The sequence below is a fragment of the Gopherus evgoodei genome, chromosome 7, assembly GCF_007399415.2.
Source record: "Gopherus evgoodei ecotype Sinaloan lineage chromosome 7, rGopEvg1_v1.p, whole genome shotgun sequence".
Taxonomy (NCBI): domain Eukaryota; kingdom Metazoa; phylum Chordata; order Testudines; family Testudinidae; genus Gopherus; species Gopherus evgoodei.
In genome coordinates, this window is record NC_044328.1 from 45639784 (window position 1) to 45658710 (window position 18927).

An 18927-nucleotide genomic window follows, 5' to 3' on the forward strand; every position below is an offset into this window, starting at 1 on the left:
TAATTAGTGTTTAGGGGTTTGGTTCCCTAACTATGTAAAAAACTGTCCCATAACTTTTCGATCTCCCCCTTGGTTGGAAGCAATCTCTGTAACTAACACAGACCCAGACATTTCCTCTGTCCCTCTCTTGAAACCTGGTCTTCCTATGGTTGCAGGAGAGTATGACAAGAATCCCCAGATTTAAAAGCTGCATCAAATGCCACAAGCCCTTCCTGGTTACAGATTACCCTGACACCTCTCTGTACTGCCACATCCCTTCCAGGTATCTGTAGGTCATAACTAGTATGTAGGGCCCTTCCAAATTCACGGTCCATTTTGGTCAATATCATAGTCATAGGATTTTAAAATTTCGTAAATTCAGCTATTTCAATCTGAAATTTTACAGTGTTTTAAGGATCCTGACTCAAAAAGGAGTTGGGAGGGGGTCACAAGGTTATTGTAGGGGGGGTTGGGGGATGCTGCAAACTCTTACTTCTGTGCTGCTGCAGGCGGCCGCACTGCCTTCAGAGGTGGGTGGCTAGAGAGCAGCGGCTGCTGGCCAGGATCCCAGCTCTGAAGGCAGAGCTGCCACCAGAAGCAGCGCAGCAATAAGGATGGCATGGTATGGTATGGTATTGCCACTCTTACTTCTGTGCTGCTACCTGCAGAGCTGGGCCCTCAGTTAGCAGTCACCACTCTCCAGCTGCCCAGCTCTGAAGGCAGCAGCGCAGAAAGTAAGGGTGGAATGATATGGTATTGCCACCCTCACTGCTGCGGTATTGCTGGCGGGGCGCTGCCTTCAGAGCTGGGGCGCCTGGCTGTCAGCCACCGCTCTCTGGCCATCCAGTTCTGAGGCAGTGCAAAAGTAAGGGTGGCAATACTGTGACCCCTTCCCCCAATAACCTTGTTCCCCTCTCACAACTCCCTTTTGGGTAAGGATCCCAATTTGAGAAACTTTGGTCTTCCCCGAAAAAATTGGTAAAATATAGGATAAAAGCTCACCCAAGACCAGATTTCATGTGGGGAGACCAGATTTCACAGTCCGTGATACATTTTTCGTGGCCCTAAATTTGGTAGAGCCCTATCAATAGGACCAAACAGTCGAGGGAATTCTGACTCTGAGATTCCTCCTGGAGGAATACATGAAAGTGGGTTCAGCCTCTGTACATTGTCCAGAAGAAGACAGGAGTGTCCCCTCTTCTACAGTGCTGGGTGGTTCCAAGACCTCTCCCCACCTACCAGTTCCAAAAGGACTCTGGAGAGCAGAGCCAGGGCAGACAGGGAAGGGAGACATAAGTGCTCCCATAAGGACAGGAGGGAAGGTTCTCCATCAAGCCCTTTAAGTGGAGGGAGAAGTCTCTGTCCTATACCAAGTCACTGGAAGATTTATTCTCCAGTGTTGGGACCATTTGGTACCTAGAAGGACCAGGCTGGGACTTCTTTGAAGAACAAGACCAGAGGCACCCTCCAGTACCAAGACTGGTACTTGAGCACTGAAATCTACCATGTCAGTAGCACTGGATCTGGTGCCCCCTGTTTCAGCAACTTGGGTTATGAAAACGACTCTGTCAAGTCTGGTCTCATTTATCAGCTCTGGATGACCTCTTGGTCCTCCCAGAACTGGAGTCAATGCTGCTTTCCAGACCTCCTATGCCCAGCACCAAGACTTCAGCCAGTACTGATCTCCCTGCGGTACCCTTCTCTGTCTCCATCCTTGAGTAGAAGTTGAGCCAGACTGTTGCCAGAAACCATCAACCAGTAGAGACAATCATTACTGCCTTCTCCTGTACTGAGAGCTCTTCCTTGGGATTTGGGCTCTGAAGCCATGGAATGAAAGAGGACTGTGCCAGGCACCCATTCCCAGACTATGCTCCTAGGTGTTCTTTGAGGGCATTGAGTCCTGACAGAATGGCAGGAATCTCCAGGTATCTCACCACTCCCATTTGAGAGAGTATCCCAGACTGTTCAACATCATTCATAGCTTGGCTCTCAGTAGAGCGGCACGTCGTCTTAAAAAGGCCATCCTCAAACTCAACAGGATGCTTTGGCAGACTCCTGCCATGGTTCCACCAGTACTGAAGCAGCTGAAGAGAGATACTTCTTACTTGTGGAAGGAATGGAATACCTATTCTCTCACCCATCTCCAAAATCATTGGTAGTGTTAGCAGTTACTGAGTGTAGCAGACAGAGACACGTCAGGTCTATGCCACATGAGAAAGAAGTGAAGAGGCTTGATCTCACTGGGAGAAAGGTGTATTCCTTGGCCTTTCAGGTCTCAAACTGCTGAGCGTTTGATGGCCAAGTATGATTTACCATCTGTTGGCAAAGCCAACTAGTTTGCCATAAGTACATTAGAAACCAATTTGAGGCTCTGATTGGTGAGGGAAAACTGATGACGAGATCGGCCCTCCAGCCTTAGATGTGGCAGATGTGGTGGCAAGGTCCATGGGACTGCTGTGGTATTAATAAGACACTTGTGGCTTTCCTCTTCGGGAGTCCTGAAGGATGTTGAAACTGTGGTGGAAGACCACCTGTTTGAGTGATAAAAACTGTGTACTGTGAAAACTGGTGAATCTCTCCACTTGCTGAAAGACTCTTGAGCCACATACACTTGCTGGGTATTTACACATCTGTAATTAATGATTTAGATAATGGCATACAGAGAACACTTATAAGTTTGCTGACTATACCAAGTTGGGAGAGGTTGCAAGTGCTTTGGAGGATAGGATAAAATTAGAAATGATATGGACAAACTGGATAAATGGTCTGAAATAAATAGGATGAAACTGGCTTTGACCAGCCGAGCTGGCTTGCAGCCACTTAGCTAAATAAACGAATAAAAAAGTTTAAAAAGCCTATAACCATAAAGTGTAAAAATAAATAACAGCAGTGTTTCCTGCCAGAGCCAGCTTGTGGGTGAATATGCTCCCCATTAGAAGGATTAATTAATTTTAATTTAAATTAAAAGCAGCTATAAGAATTGCTTTAAAACACAGTCTCACCTGCTGACCCTGGCCTTGTGGGTGCCCAGGAATTCCCCACGCTGAAGCAGACCTCAAGGACAAAGCATGGAGGCATTCAGTGGCAGATGCCAGGAAATGATTACGTGAGCGTGAAGAGCGAAGGCAGGACGCGATGCTGAGGCTAATGGGGGAGCAAAAGGACATGACAAAGCATCCGTTGGAGCTGTAGGAAAGCCAACAGGAGTAGACTCCTGCTGCATCCATTGTATAATCGCCTCCTCATGTTCCATAGTCTCGTCACCCAGACACCCAAGAACGCAGTGACGGGAGGCTCCGGGCACCCAGCCACTGCACTCCAGAGGATGGCCCAAGCAACAGAAGGCTATCATTCAAACAGTTTGATTTTTAGTGTGACTACAATAAGCAACGTGGCCTTGTCCTTCCCTCTTCCCCCCCCCATCCGGGCTACCTTGTCCGTTTATACATAATTAATAAAGAAGAATGCATAGTTTCAAAACAATAGTTACTTTATTTCGAAGGGGGGGGGGTTGGCTTACAGGGAATTAAAATCAGCAAAGAGGACAGATTTACTTCAAGAAGAACACACACAACTGTCACACCAAAGCCTGGCCAGTCATGAAACTGGTTTTCAAAGCCTCTCTGATGCACAGCACGCCTTGCTGTGCTCTTCTAATCGCCCTGGTGTCTGGCTGCTCAAATCGGACGCCAGGCGATTTGCCTCAACCTCCCACCCCACCATAAACGTCTCCCCTTTACTCTCACTGATATTATGGAGCACACAGCAAGCAGCAGTAACAATGGGAATGTTGGTCGCGCTGAGGTCTGACCTAGTCAGCAAACAGCACCAGCGAGCTTTTAAACATCCAAAGGCACATTGTACCACCATTCTGCACTTGCTCAGCCTATAGTTGAACTGCTCCTTACTACTATCTAGGCTTCATGAGAAATCGGAAAAAGGAGTAGGTGCAATCGCACGGTGCTAACGGCTGGGAGAGCAGCCTGAGGCAGGAGCCTCCAGCTCGCATGATATTCCAGGCAGTACTGAATTTCCATGAGATGAAACTTAAAGAAGAGAATGACGTGGAGTCTCTGCCTCCCATTCGATGCTCTAAGAGGAGGATAGCCACGTCTGTCCAGGCGCCCCTGATCGACCTCACCGAGGTCTGCCAGCAGCACCCAGGAGACATACAATGGCTATCAGTCCTACCGCACCATCTCTGCCGTGAAGGCAAGGAGCTGCTCCTGTGTAGCAATGCAGTACTGCGTCTGCCAGCAGCACCCAGGAGGTGTACGGTGACGGTGAGCTGAGTGGGCTCCATGCTTGCCATGGTATGGCGTCTGCACGGGTAACCCAGGAAAAAAGGCGTGAAACGATTGTCTGCCATTGCTTTCACGGAGGGAGGGAGAGGGACCTGACCTGACCACATGTACTCAAAACCACCCGTGACAATGTTTTTACCCCATCAGGCATTGGGAACTTAAGCCAGAATTCCAGTGGGCAGTGGAGACTGCGGGAACTGTGGGATAGCTACCCACAGTGCACCGCTCTGTAAGTCAATGCTAGCCATGTTAGGGAGGACTTTCTCCGCTGACTTAATGTGCTTAGTGTGAACATACGCCATCGACTGTATAAAATCAGTTTCTAAAAACTGACTTCTATAAAATCGACCAAATTTCGTAGTGTAGACATACCCTATGTGTTTTAATATGGCTACATGTAAATGTATACATCTGAGAACAGAGAATGTAGGCTATATTGATAGGATGGGGACTCGATCCTGGGAAGCAGTAACCCTGAAAAAGGTTTGAGAGTGATGGTGACTAATCAGTTGAACATGAGCTCCCAGTGTTATGCTGTGGCTGGAAGAGCTAATGTGATTGTGGGATGCATAAATAGGGGAATCTCAAGTAGGAGTAGAGATGTTGTTATTTTACTTCTGAATTTGGAACTGGTGCAGCCACTGCTGGATATTACTCCAATAATACATTGGAGAGGGTTCAGAGAACAGTCACAAGAATGATTAAAGGATTAGAAAAATGTGTCTTATAGTGACAGACTCAAGGAACTCCGTCTGTTTAGCTTGACAAAGAGAGGGTTGCCTTGCTTATAGTTTGTAAATATCTACATGCGGAACAAATATTTAATAAGGAGCACTTCAGTCTGGCAGGACAAGGTATAACAGTCCAGTGGCTGGAAGTTGAAGCTAGATGAATTCGAGTGGGAAATAAGACATACATTTTTAGCAGTGAGAGTAATTAACCACTGGAACAATTTACCAAGGGTTGTGGTGGATTCTCCATCACTGACAATTTTTAAATTAAGATTTCTAAAAGATCTGTGGCAGGAATTATTTTGGGGAAGTTCTATGGCCTGTGCTAGACAGACGGTCAGACTGGATGATCACAATGGTCCCTTCTGACCTTAGAATCTAAGAATAATACGAGGAAAGGACTTACCACTCCAACCCAGTCACGCTTCTCTGAGGGCATGGTTTTTGGATGTGTCGAAAATAGAAAAGGCCTACTCAGCTTGCGTCCAGACCGTCCTGCGCAGAAGTAGAAAGGACTTTACCAGGAACTGTTATTGCAGCCTGATTCTTTAAATTATTAAATTAATAATTGCATTGGTTGCCAATTGATACTAATTTAGTGAGCTGGGGAGTAAAAGGGTTTTATCCCAGAATCAGAAACAACAGAATTAAAACTAAAAAGTTCAATATCTTCTGGGGAACCCCAGAATATATGGCAAAGGCACACTGAAGGCAAAAAAGCCTTAGCCACTCTTATTAACGCAATCAGTAAAGACAAGAAAGCTCCAAACCACATAAAAAAATAACAAGATTATAGCATTAGGGATATCTTTGGTATCATGCCTTGCATATGCTCATATACTTACCCTCCTTGGGGATCTGGCGGTTAGAGACAAAGGACCAGCTCTGTCCCTGGCATGCCAAATTAGTCCAATGGTCCAGAGCCCTAATGCCCAAAGGTCAGTGATAGATAATAACGATGAAGAGCGAAGGGTAAATGATGGAAAGCTAGCACCCGTTACATGGTGGCTTTGCCTATTATGGGGCCTGGGGTCTATCATGAATATTTATTTAGATACCCAGCCTCCCATATCCATATCTAACTTCCTCACCCTAATAACATTGTGATGCCTTTATCCTATAGGTTAGCATAATAATGCCTTTTGACTCACTACCATATACGTCAACTATTGCTAAAGCAAGTTTTGATTAAACATCTGCCAACAATTTTATCCTAAAATAACCAAGCCTAATATCAGTTCTGTTTTCCTGTGGATGCCTGATATCCTTATGTACCAACTCCCCTTGTAAGCAAGTTATTCCCAATTCCCCAAAATCTAGGCCATATTATCTAAGATAAGGGTTGTAGGCCTGCTTCACTTATGCTAACCTGTTTAAGACAATGTCTTACAGTATACAAGCCCGTAGGTTCCTTGCATTGCTGCTAAATAAAAGGCTGCACTAGCTCTATTGGCTACGTTATGAAGCAAGTGGAAACGATTTATGTTTTGGTGTGACCAGTGAGGAATTTCCTTTTCATGAGCACAGATTCTGGACATGTAATCCACGGGGCTATCTATTAGTTTCCTTGGGTTACCTTGGCAGCTATCAGTGCATTTAATTCACCAGTCATCAAATATTCTTTTTTCCCCCTCACTTAGTCTCTTCCCACTTCTCAAAGGGTATGACTAGACCGTTCTCTTTAGTGGCTAACCTGGTACCAGCCTGGGACATGAACTTTGTTTTATCAACCCTCACTAAATCACAGTTGAAGCCTCTAGCATCTTGCTCTCTGATGCATATCTCTATGAAGGTAATGTTTTTGGTTACTATCACATTGGCCAGAAGAGTTGGAGTTAGGGGTGCTCATGGCAGGACCACTCAGTCAGTTTTCTTAAGAATACAGTGTTCATGACACTGCATCCAAAGCTTCCATTTACCGGTATTCTAGCCTAAGCCTCCCTCTAGCAGAGAAGTGGCATGACACTCACTGGATGTGCGTAGGACTCTTGCCTTTTATCTGCAAAGGACAAAATCATTTTGAGAGTCTCCTAGGTACTCTGTATCATTTGTGGAATGAAGGAAAGGAGAAGGGTCCATTTCCTCCCAGAAGCTGTCAAAATGGATCTTGGGATTCATCCTACACTACTATGAGATGAAAATAAGCCCCCTGAAGGCAGTGTGAGAGCACATTCAGTGAGAGCTGAAGCAACGTTGGTAGCTTTTCTGAGAGAGAGATCCATCTTGCACCCATCTGGAGAGAAGCAACTTTGAACTCTGTATGCTCTTTTGCTAGACATTAGCTGCTGATGCAAGCAGCCACCTCTGATGTTTCTTTTGGGCAGGGTAGTTCTATAGTTTGTTGTATTATAGGACTTCAGGCACTGCTTGTGAATCACCTGAAGTGCACTGCACAGGGACAGAAGAATGGGTTACCTTGTAGTAATTTGAGTTCTTTGAGATGTGTTATGCCTATATATAGTGCACCACCTGCCCTCCTTCCCTGCTACCTGGTCACTTACTGCGAACTGGTAGCAGAGAAGGAATTAAGATGACTGTGCTCTGGCAGTCTCCTTTATTCCGTTGGTGCAGAGTATGAGGAGAGTGAGGGCACATGCACAGACCAGATGGACACTGCTAGGGAGAAGTCTGTGGTCCTGGATGTATGGAGCGCACACTCAACCTGATGTATGCTACACGTAGGGACAACACATCTTGAAGAACTCTAGTTTTTCTACAAGGTGAATAACCCATCCTTTTGAGGTGAAGGGAAATGAAGCAGTAGTCAGGCGAGAGGGGCAAAAGTAGTATGTTTTGCGAGGATGGTGAAGATCAGATCATGCGTGCATTGTGCTGGAAACAGGCAGTCAGGGAAGACATGAGAGTGAAGGTAAGGGAGAGCAGTAGTCAGGATGGGATAGGATCCAAGGGGACAGGTTTGAAGAGTTATAGACCGAAACTTTGATATTTGTGACAGTATTGGAGGAGGAAAAGTTGTATAAAGAGGTGGGGAAAGAGTGGAAGGGAAACCGTACATCTTATATGTTTTCTCTTTGAAAAAATTGACAGAATCTTGTGCTGATTGAGAGCAGGATATGAAGGGGTCTTAAAGAAAGGCTAAGGTTGTGTATAAGTGGTTGGAATTGTGGTTATGGGAGTCAATGATTTTGGAAAGTCATGCAGTTTGGCAAGAAATACTGTGGAACTGAAGAAGGTGAGAACAGAAGTGTAGTGAAAAGTGTTAAAAATCTATTTACTTAGAAAGAGCAGGATTGCCATATATTTAATAGAGTTCCAATAATATACATATTTTTTCCCTATTATCCTTGGATGAACCCACTCAAATATAATAAATATGTTCCTCCAAGAACCAAAAAGGATTCATTGGATGTTTTCATTGTGCTCCTAAGGTTATATGATTCTAAACTAATCGTATATATTGAAACAGAAAATTTAAGACTTTTGTTTTTCAAATAATTTCTTAAAATAAAGATCAACTGAAAAAATGTTAGCATTCATGTTTGCATACTCCAAGAAAATGTGTCAAGGCTGGATGACTCTTAAGAGAAGTTGAACTAACTGAGGTTTTGCTAGTTAAATACATATAAAGGCATGAATAACACAGTTTATTCCAACATTATTCATTCTAGGTTGGTGTGATTGATTTCTCTATGTATTTAAAAAATGAAGATGATATTGGGAGTAAAGAAAGGTATGTTCTGTCAAACACCTTAGATTTTGCATATTAAGTTAAATGATTTGTTGAAATTTTTAATATTTAGCATATTTATTTTATTTGTTTAGGTTTCTAAAATGCACTAAGTAATTTTGTGCATAACAGTTTTTTGTCTCTAATCCACAGGACCATGTTCCTTCAACCGATTAGTTGATTTTAAAATGGGCTATTTTCTTTAAGTTTACACTTGCTCACAAATTTTAAATATAAATTTACATTTATTTGCAGTAATGCAGTATCAGGTTTTGTCACATGGTACTTATTACTGCACGATACGCTGGTAGAGATGGTTGTTTTTGGCAATAAAATCAAACCATGTCCATGTATTTTCATAGAATTTTTAATATATATATTTTCATGTGCTTATAGAAGATACATCTGTGTTTTTTATGTATAGACAAATGTGCTTGCTAAAAATTAGTTGCCTTCTCTCTTTAGAAATGTCCAGATTGCTGCAATTTTGGACCAAAAGAATTATGTAGAGGAACTGAACAGACAACTAAAGTATGTATTTATTGGGGTATGTGTGTCAGTCCAGACTTCCTCCAGGTTAAAACACATCTTTTCCCCTCTGCTTGTGTATCATAACATTAGCAGGAGAAAAGTTCAGCGGAAAATATTAAAAATTCCTCCTACTTAGTCTGAGGATGGAAAAGAATTGCCAGACATATATTCTCCTGAGGAGACTGGAGGAGAGGAGTCAAATGTCAGTTTGTTGATTCGATGGCTAGACCCTTTTCCTTTTGATCTGGAGAACAGGAAAAAAAACGGCAGAACTGAAAGTTATTGAACTACATTGTGTTTACAAGACTCCACAGGAACAGGTGACTGTGCTTCTCCAGAAAATCTTTGCCTTACTGCATGTGGTATGTGACCACATCAACATTCCACTCTAGCAATGTGAGAAATTATGATTGCTCAAGGATTCCATAAACTATTTCTCATGCCAACCTTCATGGCGCTTTGGTGGTTGTTGTAATGTTGAGGACCAAGTCTGAATAGAAGAGGAACAAAAATGATTAAAGGTCTAGAAAATATGACCTATGAGGGAAGATTGAAAAAATTGGGTTTGTTGAGTCTGGAAAAGAGAAGAGTGAGAGGGGACATGTTAAGAGTTCTGAAGTACATAAAAGGTTGTTACAAGGAGGAGAGAGAAAAATTGTTCTTCTTAACCTCTGAGGATAAGACAAGAAGCAATGGGCTTAAATTGCAGCTAGGGAGGTTTAGGTTGGACATTAGGAAAAACTTCTTAACTGTCAGGGTGGTTAAGCACAGGAATAAATTGCCTAGGGAGGTTGTGGAATCTCCGTCATCGGAGACTTTTAAGAGCAGGTTAGACAAACATCTATCAGGGATGGTCTAGATAATACTTAGTCCTGCCATGAGTGCAGAGGTCTGGACTAGATGACCTATTGAGGTCCCTTCCACTCCTGTGATTCTGTGAATGGTTTGGTGGACCCTGACCATATCAGTGAACACTGGAGATGTAGAAAGAGAGTTTTCTGGAAAGAAGAGTTTCACAATAAGTAGCCAGTGTAAGTGGAACTTAGTACAGAGGTGATAGCTTTTTCTAATGCACATAAAATTGGTATTTGTATAGATCATGATTTGAAGACCTGTGAATATGCTGCCTCTTCTTAGGAAACGTAGATGGAATTTAATTAGCGAATGAAGCATGTGGTAAAACAGAGAGCAACTTTCTCAGGAACTGATTCCCACATGATAGTCGAGTTCAGGTTTCCAATATTAGGCACAGCAGAGGCTAAAGTATGGAATATGATGGAGGTGTTTTTTTTTTTATGAATGAAAAAAGGGATTGAGGATCACTTCTGCTGGTAGCAGCTTTACCATTTTACCATACAAAATCAAAGGATGAGGAAAAGATTTTCAGATTATATTTTATTTTCATAAACATTTGATGTGAAATATCCATATCCCATATAATGTACTATCAAAACCTACTTTTATAAATCTTTACTTTTAAGAGTAGAACTCCTGGGACTTGAGACAAGCCTCTGTTCTGATTTTGGGAAGTACCATTCTTCCATTGCTGAAATCCCCCAACAGTGTGTTGCTATGTAAAGCTTAGGACTTTCATTGTCCAACTATGCCAGAATGACAGGAGTCACAGGATTTGGGTTTAATTAGGTTGTAACCTTTAGTCTAAAATACCTGGGACTACCCAGCAGATAGAATTGTACAGTGCAGGTAATTCCATGATCATTTCCTTATACTCAGGGGCTGTCGTCATCCGTCCCTCTTTGCCATCCCACTGTTGGGACCCGGTCACTGACCCCTCTAGATGAGTGTAAAGGGGGCTGTAAAGAATGGAGGATTTGACTCTCCCTCATGGAAGTTGTGGAAATCCCTTCCCCCTTGTCCCCCCTCACCTTTACAGCATGCCTCCTTTAAATCCTTTAACCATCCATTTTTTATCTGATCCATATCCATTCCCAACAGAATACCTACACCAGACATCTACCACAAGTTTCCATAATGAGTTGCAACTTTAAGGGCCAACCCCCCTTTTACCCCCTAAACTCCCAGCTTGCTGTGTAGAAGGTGAAAAACCCACCTCGTCTAGGCCAATCTGGCAGTGAGGGAAAATTCCTTCTCAGCCGTTCCCTTCCCCCACCATTCCTCCCGAGAGAAGAGGAGACTGACTGTAATGCCTGCAGTGGATCATGACAAAACTGTGTATTATAACTCCTTCCATGAGTGGGACGGTAACTGGGGCACTGCTCACCTTATCCGGTTAAAGGGGGTTCTCTCGAACTTCCTGCGTATGAATACTTCCCATTTCTTGTGGTCAGCTGTGGGGGAAAGGAGCAGTGTCATCCCCCTGTCAACTTGGTACAGGTGTACAGTTTTCCTGCTTTCTATCTGGAAAAGGTAATCCTCTTGGGGGCAGGGGCTTAAGCAGGCAATGACCCCTTTCCACCAGCTTGCCATGCAAGCTTCATTCCTGCAGTTAAAGGGGGCAATTTTCCTTTTCCGTCCAGCTGAACAAAGCTTCCCTCCCACTCCCCAACTTAATGCATGGTGAGGATGTTCTAAGTATTGCTGTGTAAAGGAAAAAAACTACTGCAACAGAAGTTAAAAATATCTGTAGAAGCTATATGAAGCTGTATTATTTCAATCTCTTTATCACATTATTTTAAACATCAGTAATGTGCTTGTTGATTATTATTTATTATGTATTGCGATAGCAACAAGATGCCCCAATTAGTAATGGGGCCCCATTCTGCTAAACACTGTGTGAACACCTATGAATTCTCTAATGGGAGGTATGAGACAACAAATGGGATGTGACAAATGAAAGTGGGGGAGGGCAAGTGAGTGGAATTGCTGCAATAAGACCAAGTGAATTGATCGGTTGCCTATGTTTATAACTTGATGATTTCAAGATATATAAAAAAATATTCTACACACATGCACATCCTCCTTTCTATACTGAACACCCCACGAACTAGCTGCTCCCATGCACATATAAATAACAATCAGCCCTCCATCTAGCCGTTGATTATCAGTTGGGAGCCTTCTATAGGCATCATAGTAGAGTAGGTTTAGAGGAAAGAGCACTTGTCTGTACAGACTAGGTTGGGGATTGTTCAATGCATATAAGTCAGCCTTGGAAGATGCTTGTGGGAGATATTGGCAGTCAGACAGTGGAGGAGGCTTGGTGGGGAGAAGCTATATAAGAGATGAGCAAATAAGTAGGAAGGGGCACAGCTATGAAGGGCCTTAAAGATAAGAACAAAAAGCTTGAAAATAATGTGGTGGGAAAAGGAGGGATTTCAAGGAGGAAATGATATGAATAGAATGATGGAGAAGGAAAATGATTTTAGTAGCTGTGTTTGAATGGACCTTAAGGGGGAGTGGAGCCAGGGAGGAGTAGTATGCAGTAGTTAAGCTGGGGAAGTACTGATAATCTGGACAAGAGTTTTAATTGTATGGAAAAAAAGCAGACAGAGCTGTGGAAAACACATTGAGGATAAAGCAGCAAAATTTGGACACTGTGGTTGTGAAGGCTGACGGAGCAGGAATCAAAGATGACACCAAATCATGGGCTTGGGTGGCAGGGATGTTGACAATGTTGTCAACAGTGACTAGCATTGCGGGAGGAGAGTATATCACATAAGTGTTCATTAAAGGGAGATAATCTGTAAGATTTTTAGAAACAATTTCCAGTTGCAATGATGCAGTCCTGTTGGCTGTTGCCAATAAACTTAGTGTTTGGCATAAAACTTTTGTGTGTGTTTGTATGAGTTTTGGTGTAATACTGAATATTGATTTCTTTATTACTTTCAGTAGCACAGTCAGCAGCCTTCATACAAGAGTTGATTCATTGAGAAGTCAAACACTAAACTAATTGAAGAGGTATTGTTTCTTAGTAATGTGTAATACTATTTTTTAACCAGTGGTGAGCATGTTTCCTTTTTTCCTCCCTCTACAAGTACAGTCTAATTAACTATATTGAAACACTGCCTAATACATTCAGTTACATTTGTCTCAGTCTGAAGAAATAACACAATGGTTGCTGGAACTTGTGAGCTTTATCCCAGTGGACTATTGGATTAGTAAAATGCTGTAAAACATTGCAATTTCACAGCAGGATTTAAGAGTGTAGAGAAGAACCCTATCTTAAATATGCTGGGAGTTGCTTTCAGTTCCATTTTGGGAGACCAATTTTGAACAAAGGCATTCTTCAGACTACCAATCCACAGGAGAGCTAGATCTAGTGGAGTGGACAATGTATAATTGTCTCAGCTCAAGCCAAAGGACTCTTTTTTTCTAAAAGCTCATTCACAATATGCAGGTATAAGTTTTGTCTGCCTCTGTGTGCCAGGTTGCTTGTTTTTTAAATATCCCGTAGTTTTCAGTGTCTTAATACTTGAAGTAGATAACATATTTGGGATTAGGAGTGGAAGATCAGTTTTTTCCCCTTCTTACCTGCCCTGAAAGAGAAATGGGGAATATAATATTTCTACATTTAGCAGTTGAGGGGGCTGTTAGTTTTTCTCGATGTGAACAAATCCAGATAATGAACAGCATGTAAACCGCCCCTTACAAATCCTCTGCTCTCCCCATAGTCCACCCCTTCTGACATGCCTTCTGTCTAACTCCCAGGATTAAGTAGGAGCCTCTGCTGAGGCCTTTCTTTATTCTGTCACACTGTAGGACTTTCTTGTCCTAGTGTCCCAGATTTATCTTTCTTTACCCAGGATTTGCTTGTGTATGCTGCACAGTGCAACATACAGTATACCTGGATGTTCATGATGAGAAACTGTTAAAAACAGAAAATATGTCCATTTAACTTGAAGTATATATAAGAACTTTAACAAGGGGGAATAAAGGAAGTATGGATACTTTAGCTAGAATAGAGTACCAATGAAAAGCTATTCCTCTGTACAAGAGATGTAAAATAAAAAAATGGTCCTAATTTAGATTTATTCTCACCTCAGTATGTGACTCCTACTATAAATGGTAGTTGTGCATGCACACAAAATAGATGTCTTATTCAGCACACTATGAGGCTAGAGTAAGCAGTAATGTTAGCTGTATACATATTAGAGTAATATTAGCTATGTACATATTAGAATAATTTTGGTTTTTTTTAGTGTTCACAAAAATAGTCATACACTTTCTCTCTTTTTTCCCCTTTTAGTTAGCAATAGCCAAAAACAATATAATTAAACTTCAGGAAGAAAATCATCAATTAAGAAGTGAAAACACACTTATTTTAATGAAAACACAGCATCACCTAGAGGTATGAATTCAGTAATTAAACATTACCTGGCTTATCATTTGAATGTTTTATGTTGGCAACTAATAGCTCAGCAAATAGTCGAACTGCCTTAAAACAATTTTATTTCAAGGAATAGGCTTATGTGATTTTATGTCTTACGAGAAAGCTTATCTAAATATTGTAGGAATCAATCTAGATTAATTTATTATTCTAAAGAAATTTTTAGGATTTTTTCCTTACGTTTTGCATTTAATCTTTGAGATTTTACAACTTTCTGTTTGCAGTGGTTAAAGTAATATTTTACTATAAAACTTGTCAGAAAATAATTTGTGTTGAACTGGGATATTGTACATCCTGTACTACGCTGAACAGTCATTATGAATAATTTTTAGATTCAGTTATTGAAAAATATTTCTGGATAACCTGGAGACCCTATATTAGATATTTAAATAACTGGGTGAATTAAATGCTTCCGGGGTTACTCAGAGACCCAGTGAAATACTGTACCACAAATTACTCTTCCTGGCCTCAGTTCAGCAACATACTTAAGTACATGCCTAATTTTAAGCATGTGAGTTGTCCTCTGGTTAATGGGATTACTCACATGCTTAAAAATTAGGCATGTGCTAAGTAACTTGTTGAATCACAAGTCTGCAATAAGTTCATTTAATTTTGCAATGTTGCATTTTTAAGCTGAAATGTAATTCCAATTTAAAGTGATTAATAACATAATGTAGACAATCTTGGATCCCTTTGGTTCAGTGTGTGTATTGTGCTTACATAGTCCATTGTGAATTTAAGCAACGTTTCTCTCTACAAATTTGTACATTAATTACAACAATTGTTATATTTATAAAGGAAAACCAGAAAAATCTGTAATTCTACATAGGTAACCAAAGTGGATGTGAGGCAGAGCTTCAAACGTACAGACACTCCAGACAGGGTCTGGATGAAATGTACAATGACGCGCGCAGACAGCTTCGAGAAGAATCACAATTACGACAAGTGAGTGTATTTAAAATGTGCTATGTAAACCTCGACAAGATTAACATTTACTGTCTCTTTAATACGTTATTTGACTATTTCTAGCTTTACATTTTTTTCCAGGGGATCTGTGCTGCTAGTAATCTACAACACTGTTTCTCTAACCTCATGAAAAGGTTGTTCCAGGTTTTTGAAAATTGGAGCCATTATATATTTCTTTAACAGTAGTGTCACTAAGCATAATTAGGAAGAATATTGATTTTTGTATGAATAATGTGTTGGATTTTAGCAGCTGTGTTAATTTCAAATGTTTAGCCATCATCAGTATTTTGAGTAGGTTTCCTATATACATGCATTAAATGTTTTTTCCAAAAGTAGAAATTCTGACTGTTTTTGACTTCTTAATATTGTAAATAGAAAATTGACTTTTTTATTCTTAAATATTATTTCACTTACAAAAAATTATGCAAATTATGATATTGCATAAAATGAGGTGGCTTTTATTAAGATACAAACAAATGAACACAAGTCACCAGATGCATGGCTGAGTATAATATTTACATAATATTTATAGTATCTGTTTTGCCAAGTTTCACAGAAGGCAGAGATTTGTGAAGGTGAAAGATCCAACACTGCAGGACCTGCAGTGTCATATTTTAGTTTTGCATCAGAAATACTAGATAAAATGTGCATAGCTATTTACAAAATCTGTGTTGACAGAGTATAGGGTTGCCAACCCTCTCGGATTGGCCGGGAGTCTTCTGGAATCAGCCTCAAGCTCCCGGTTGCTATTGAAAACAATCCAGAAGATTTTAATAGACCAAAAGTCTGGTTGGCTGGGGGCGGCGCAGCAGGGCTAAGGCAGGCTCCTTACCTTCCCTGGCTTGGTGCAGCTCCCGGAAGTAGTGGCATGTCCCTGCGGCCCCTAGGCGCAGGCAGGGATGGCCAGGGAATCTCTGTGTGTTGCCTCCGACCCAAGCGCCAATCCACAGCTCCCATTGGCCTGGGAACAGCAGCCAATGGGAGGTGTGGGGTGGTGCCTGCAGGGATGGGCTGAGCTGCCTGGCTGTCCCTCCCATCGCCTAGAGGCTGCAGGGATATGCTGCTGCTTCCAGGAGACGCCAGAGGTAAGTGCTGTCCAGCCAGAGCCCATACCCCCTCCTGTACCCCAACCCCCTGCCCTGAGCCCCCTCCTGTACCCAAACTCCCTCCCAGAGGCCACACTCCCTCCTGTATCCCAATCTCCTGCCCCAGACCAGAGATCCCTCCCACACTCTGAACCCATCGGCCCCAGCCCAGACCCCGCATCCCCTCCCGCACCCCAAACCCCTACCCGGCCTAGTGATAGTGAGTGAAGGTGGGAGAAATGGAAGGAAGATGGAGTGAGTGGGGAGTGGGACCTTGGGGCAGGGGCGAGGCAACAGGGCAGGGAAGTGGGGCAAGGGTGTTTGGGTTTGTGCAGTTACTTGGCATCCCTAACAGAGTATAATATGTGTTTTTGTGCAACTTGTAGGATATAGAGAATGAGCTAATGGTCCAAGTTAGTATGAAACATGAGATAGAACTTGCAATGAAGTTGTTGGAGAAAGACATTCATGAGAAACAAGACACCCTCATAGGCCTTCGACAACAGCTAGATGAAGTTAAAGCAATTAACATAGAAATGTACCAAAAGCTGCAGGTAAAGGAGAACTTTTTTAAATTGTTGAAACCTCTTTGAAGTATAAATGTAAGATGTATGTGACTTTTGAAATAGTGCATGCTACTCATTTGAAAACAGTATAGCAATAGAAGAGTATCCGCTTTCTGAAGCAAATAGTCTTTCATCCCTATGTTAATTTCTTGTTTTCTTAGTTTTGCTCATTGTCACTGCTTTTTTAGCTCAGCTCTCTACTTCTGTCTACCATCTTCCTCTTTCAGAATAAGATCTTCATGCTACCTGTATAAGTTAACTGCCTTACATAAGGCAGGTTTTATGGAAGTCATTTTAAAGCATCACTGAGATGTATAGAGGACTGAAGCACAAGTGATCATCATGGTACTGTACATAGGGAGAATGATATACCTGGACTTTTGTGCTCCATTTGAGGGGGACCATATTAGAAAGAACGTGAAGGAATTGTAAAAAGTAAAGGAGGATAGAGAGATGGTTAAATGGGCTTTGAGAGTTATAACTGTGAAGATCAATTAGAAAAATTGGATTCATATTTATTAGAAAAGAGGCTATTAAGAAGGGATATAACATTCTTTGCAATGCCACAGAAATACTTCTGAGGGTAAGAGGCTCCAGATTTCAGAGTTACAAACTTCAGCTAAGAAATGACCAAACACCAAGGAAATTCAAGAGAAAGTACTTTGTGGTAATTTTCATGTGTGGAACAAGTTGTCAAAGGCAGGAATAGAAGTAGTTATGATCACTTGAGAGAGTGCATATAGAAATAATATTACACGATGCAAAGAGTAGACAAGTAGATGCATGGACCAAGATGCCACTGTCCCACTTCTAAATTTTGTGTGTAGAAAGCAAAACAGGAATAAAGATCTGTCTTTAGTAAAATAAATTGAGACAGTATAGAAAAGGCTCTTCAATATTATTTTTGGTTGTTTATGCAGAGTGTCTGTCAGAGATCTGTAGTTTTTCTGTTTTAATGTGTGTTTTGGAACTTTGTGTGGTGATATTAACTGGATTTAATGATAATATTGTACCTATATTTAGACCTTGAAGCAGAGGTGTTCACAGTTGTCAGAGCCTGGTTAAAATAATGTTAGAATATTAAATACTCAACTATATCAGTAAGTAATTTAGCTGTTGTTCTGGTACAGACTTAAGGCTTTATCGGTGCCTACCACCTTGCAGGATTGGGCCCAGGAAGACCTCAATGTGAACTAAAACTAATGCTTATTGGTGTTGTTGCTGTGGATATAATGAGCTATTTAAAAAAATTAGCACTAAATTTTAGTAGACTCACAAAAAGATATTTAAAAGAAATAAATTATGTATACTAAAGAGTGTACACTTGTAAAATTCCAATAAAATGCAAATATACTTTAGACTGAAATTCTATACTTAGATATTTTTCTTGAATATTGCTTTTTTTTTCTTAAAGATGGGAATGTTTTAAAAACAAATAAGCAAACAAATCCCAAAGCCATATTACAAATATTTTCCTTAAGAGAATGAACAAAAGAATCAAAAATATAGTTTAATATAAAACTTGCTTCAATATGAATCTGTTTAATATAGGTTTCTGAAGATGCATGAAAGAAAGAATGAAATAATTGGTCGACTAGAGGATAAGACCAATCAAATTACTGCAACTATGAAACAATTGGAACAAAGGTACAGCAGCCATCTCTATTTTACTTACTTTTCCACATTCATCCTCCTCCCTTACTGCATTCCCACACAGCTGCCACTGAACTTGACTCTCAGTAGGAAGTTTTAAAGAAGCATCGTCTTTTGGA

At 41.3% G+C, this 18927-nt stretch overlaps 1 protein-coding gene across 1 annotated transcript in view; it reads left to right on the top strand.

The window, feature by feature from the left end:
* Nucleotides 1-18927, top strand: part of RUFY2 (RUN and FYVE domain containing 2) — a 61429-nt gene that overhangs the window by 18842 nt on the left and 23660 nt on the right. The window contains 9 exon segments of the mRNA XM_030568895.1: nucleotides 8644-8705; nucleotides 9168-9233; nucleotides 13041-13075; nucleotides 13078-13109; nucleotides 14398-14499; nucleotides 15368-15380; nucleotides 15383-15483; nucleotides 16976-17166; nucleotides 18728-18802. Of these exon segments, the coding sequence (XP_030424755.1) occupies nucleotides 8644-8705; nucleotides 9168-9233; nucleotides 13041-13075; nucleotides 13078-13109; nucleotides 14398-14499; nucleotides 15368-15380; nucleotides 15383-15483; nucleotides 16976-17166; nucleotides 18728-18802 (677 nt within the window).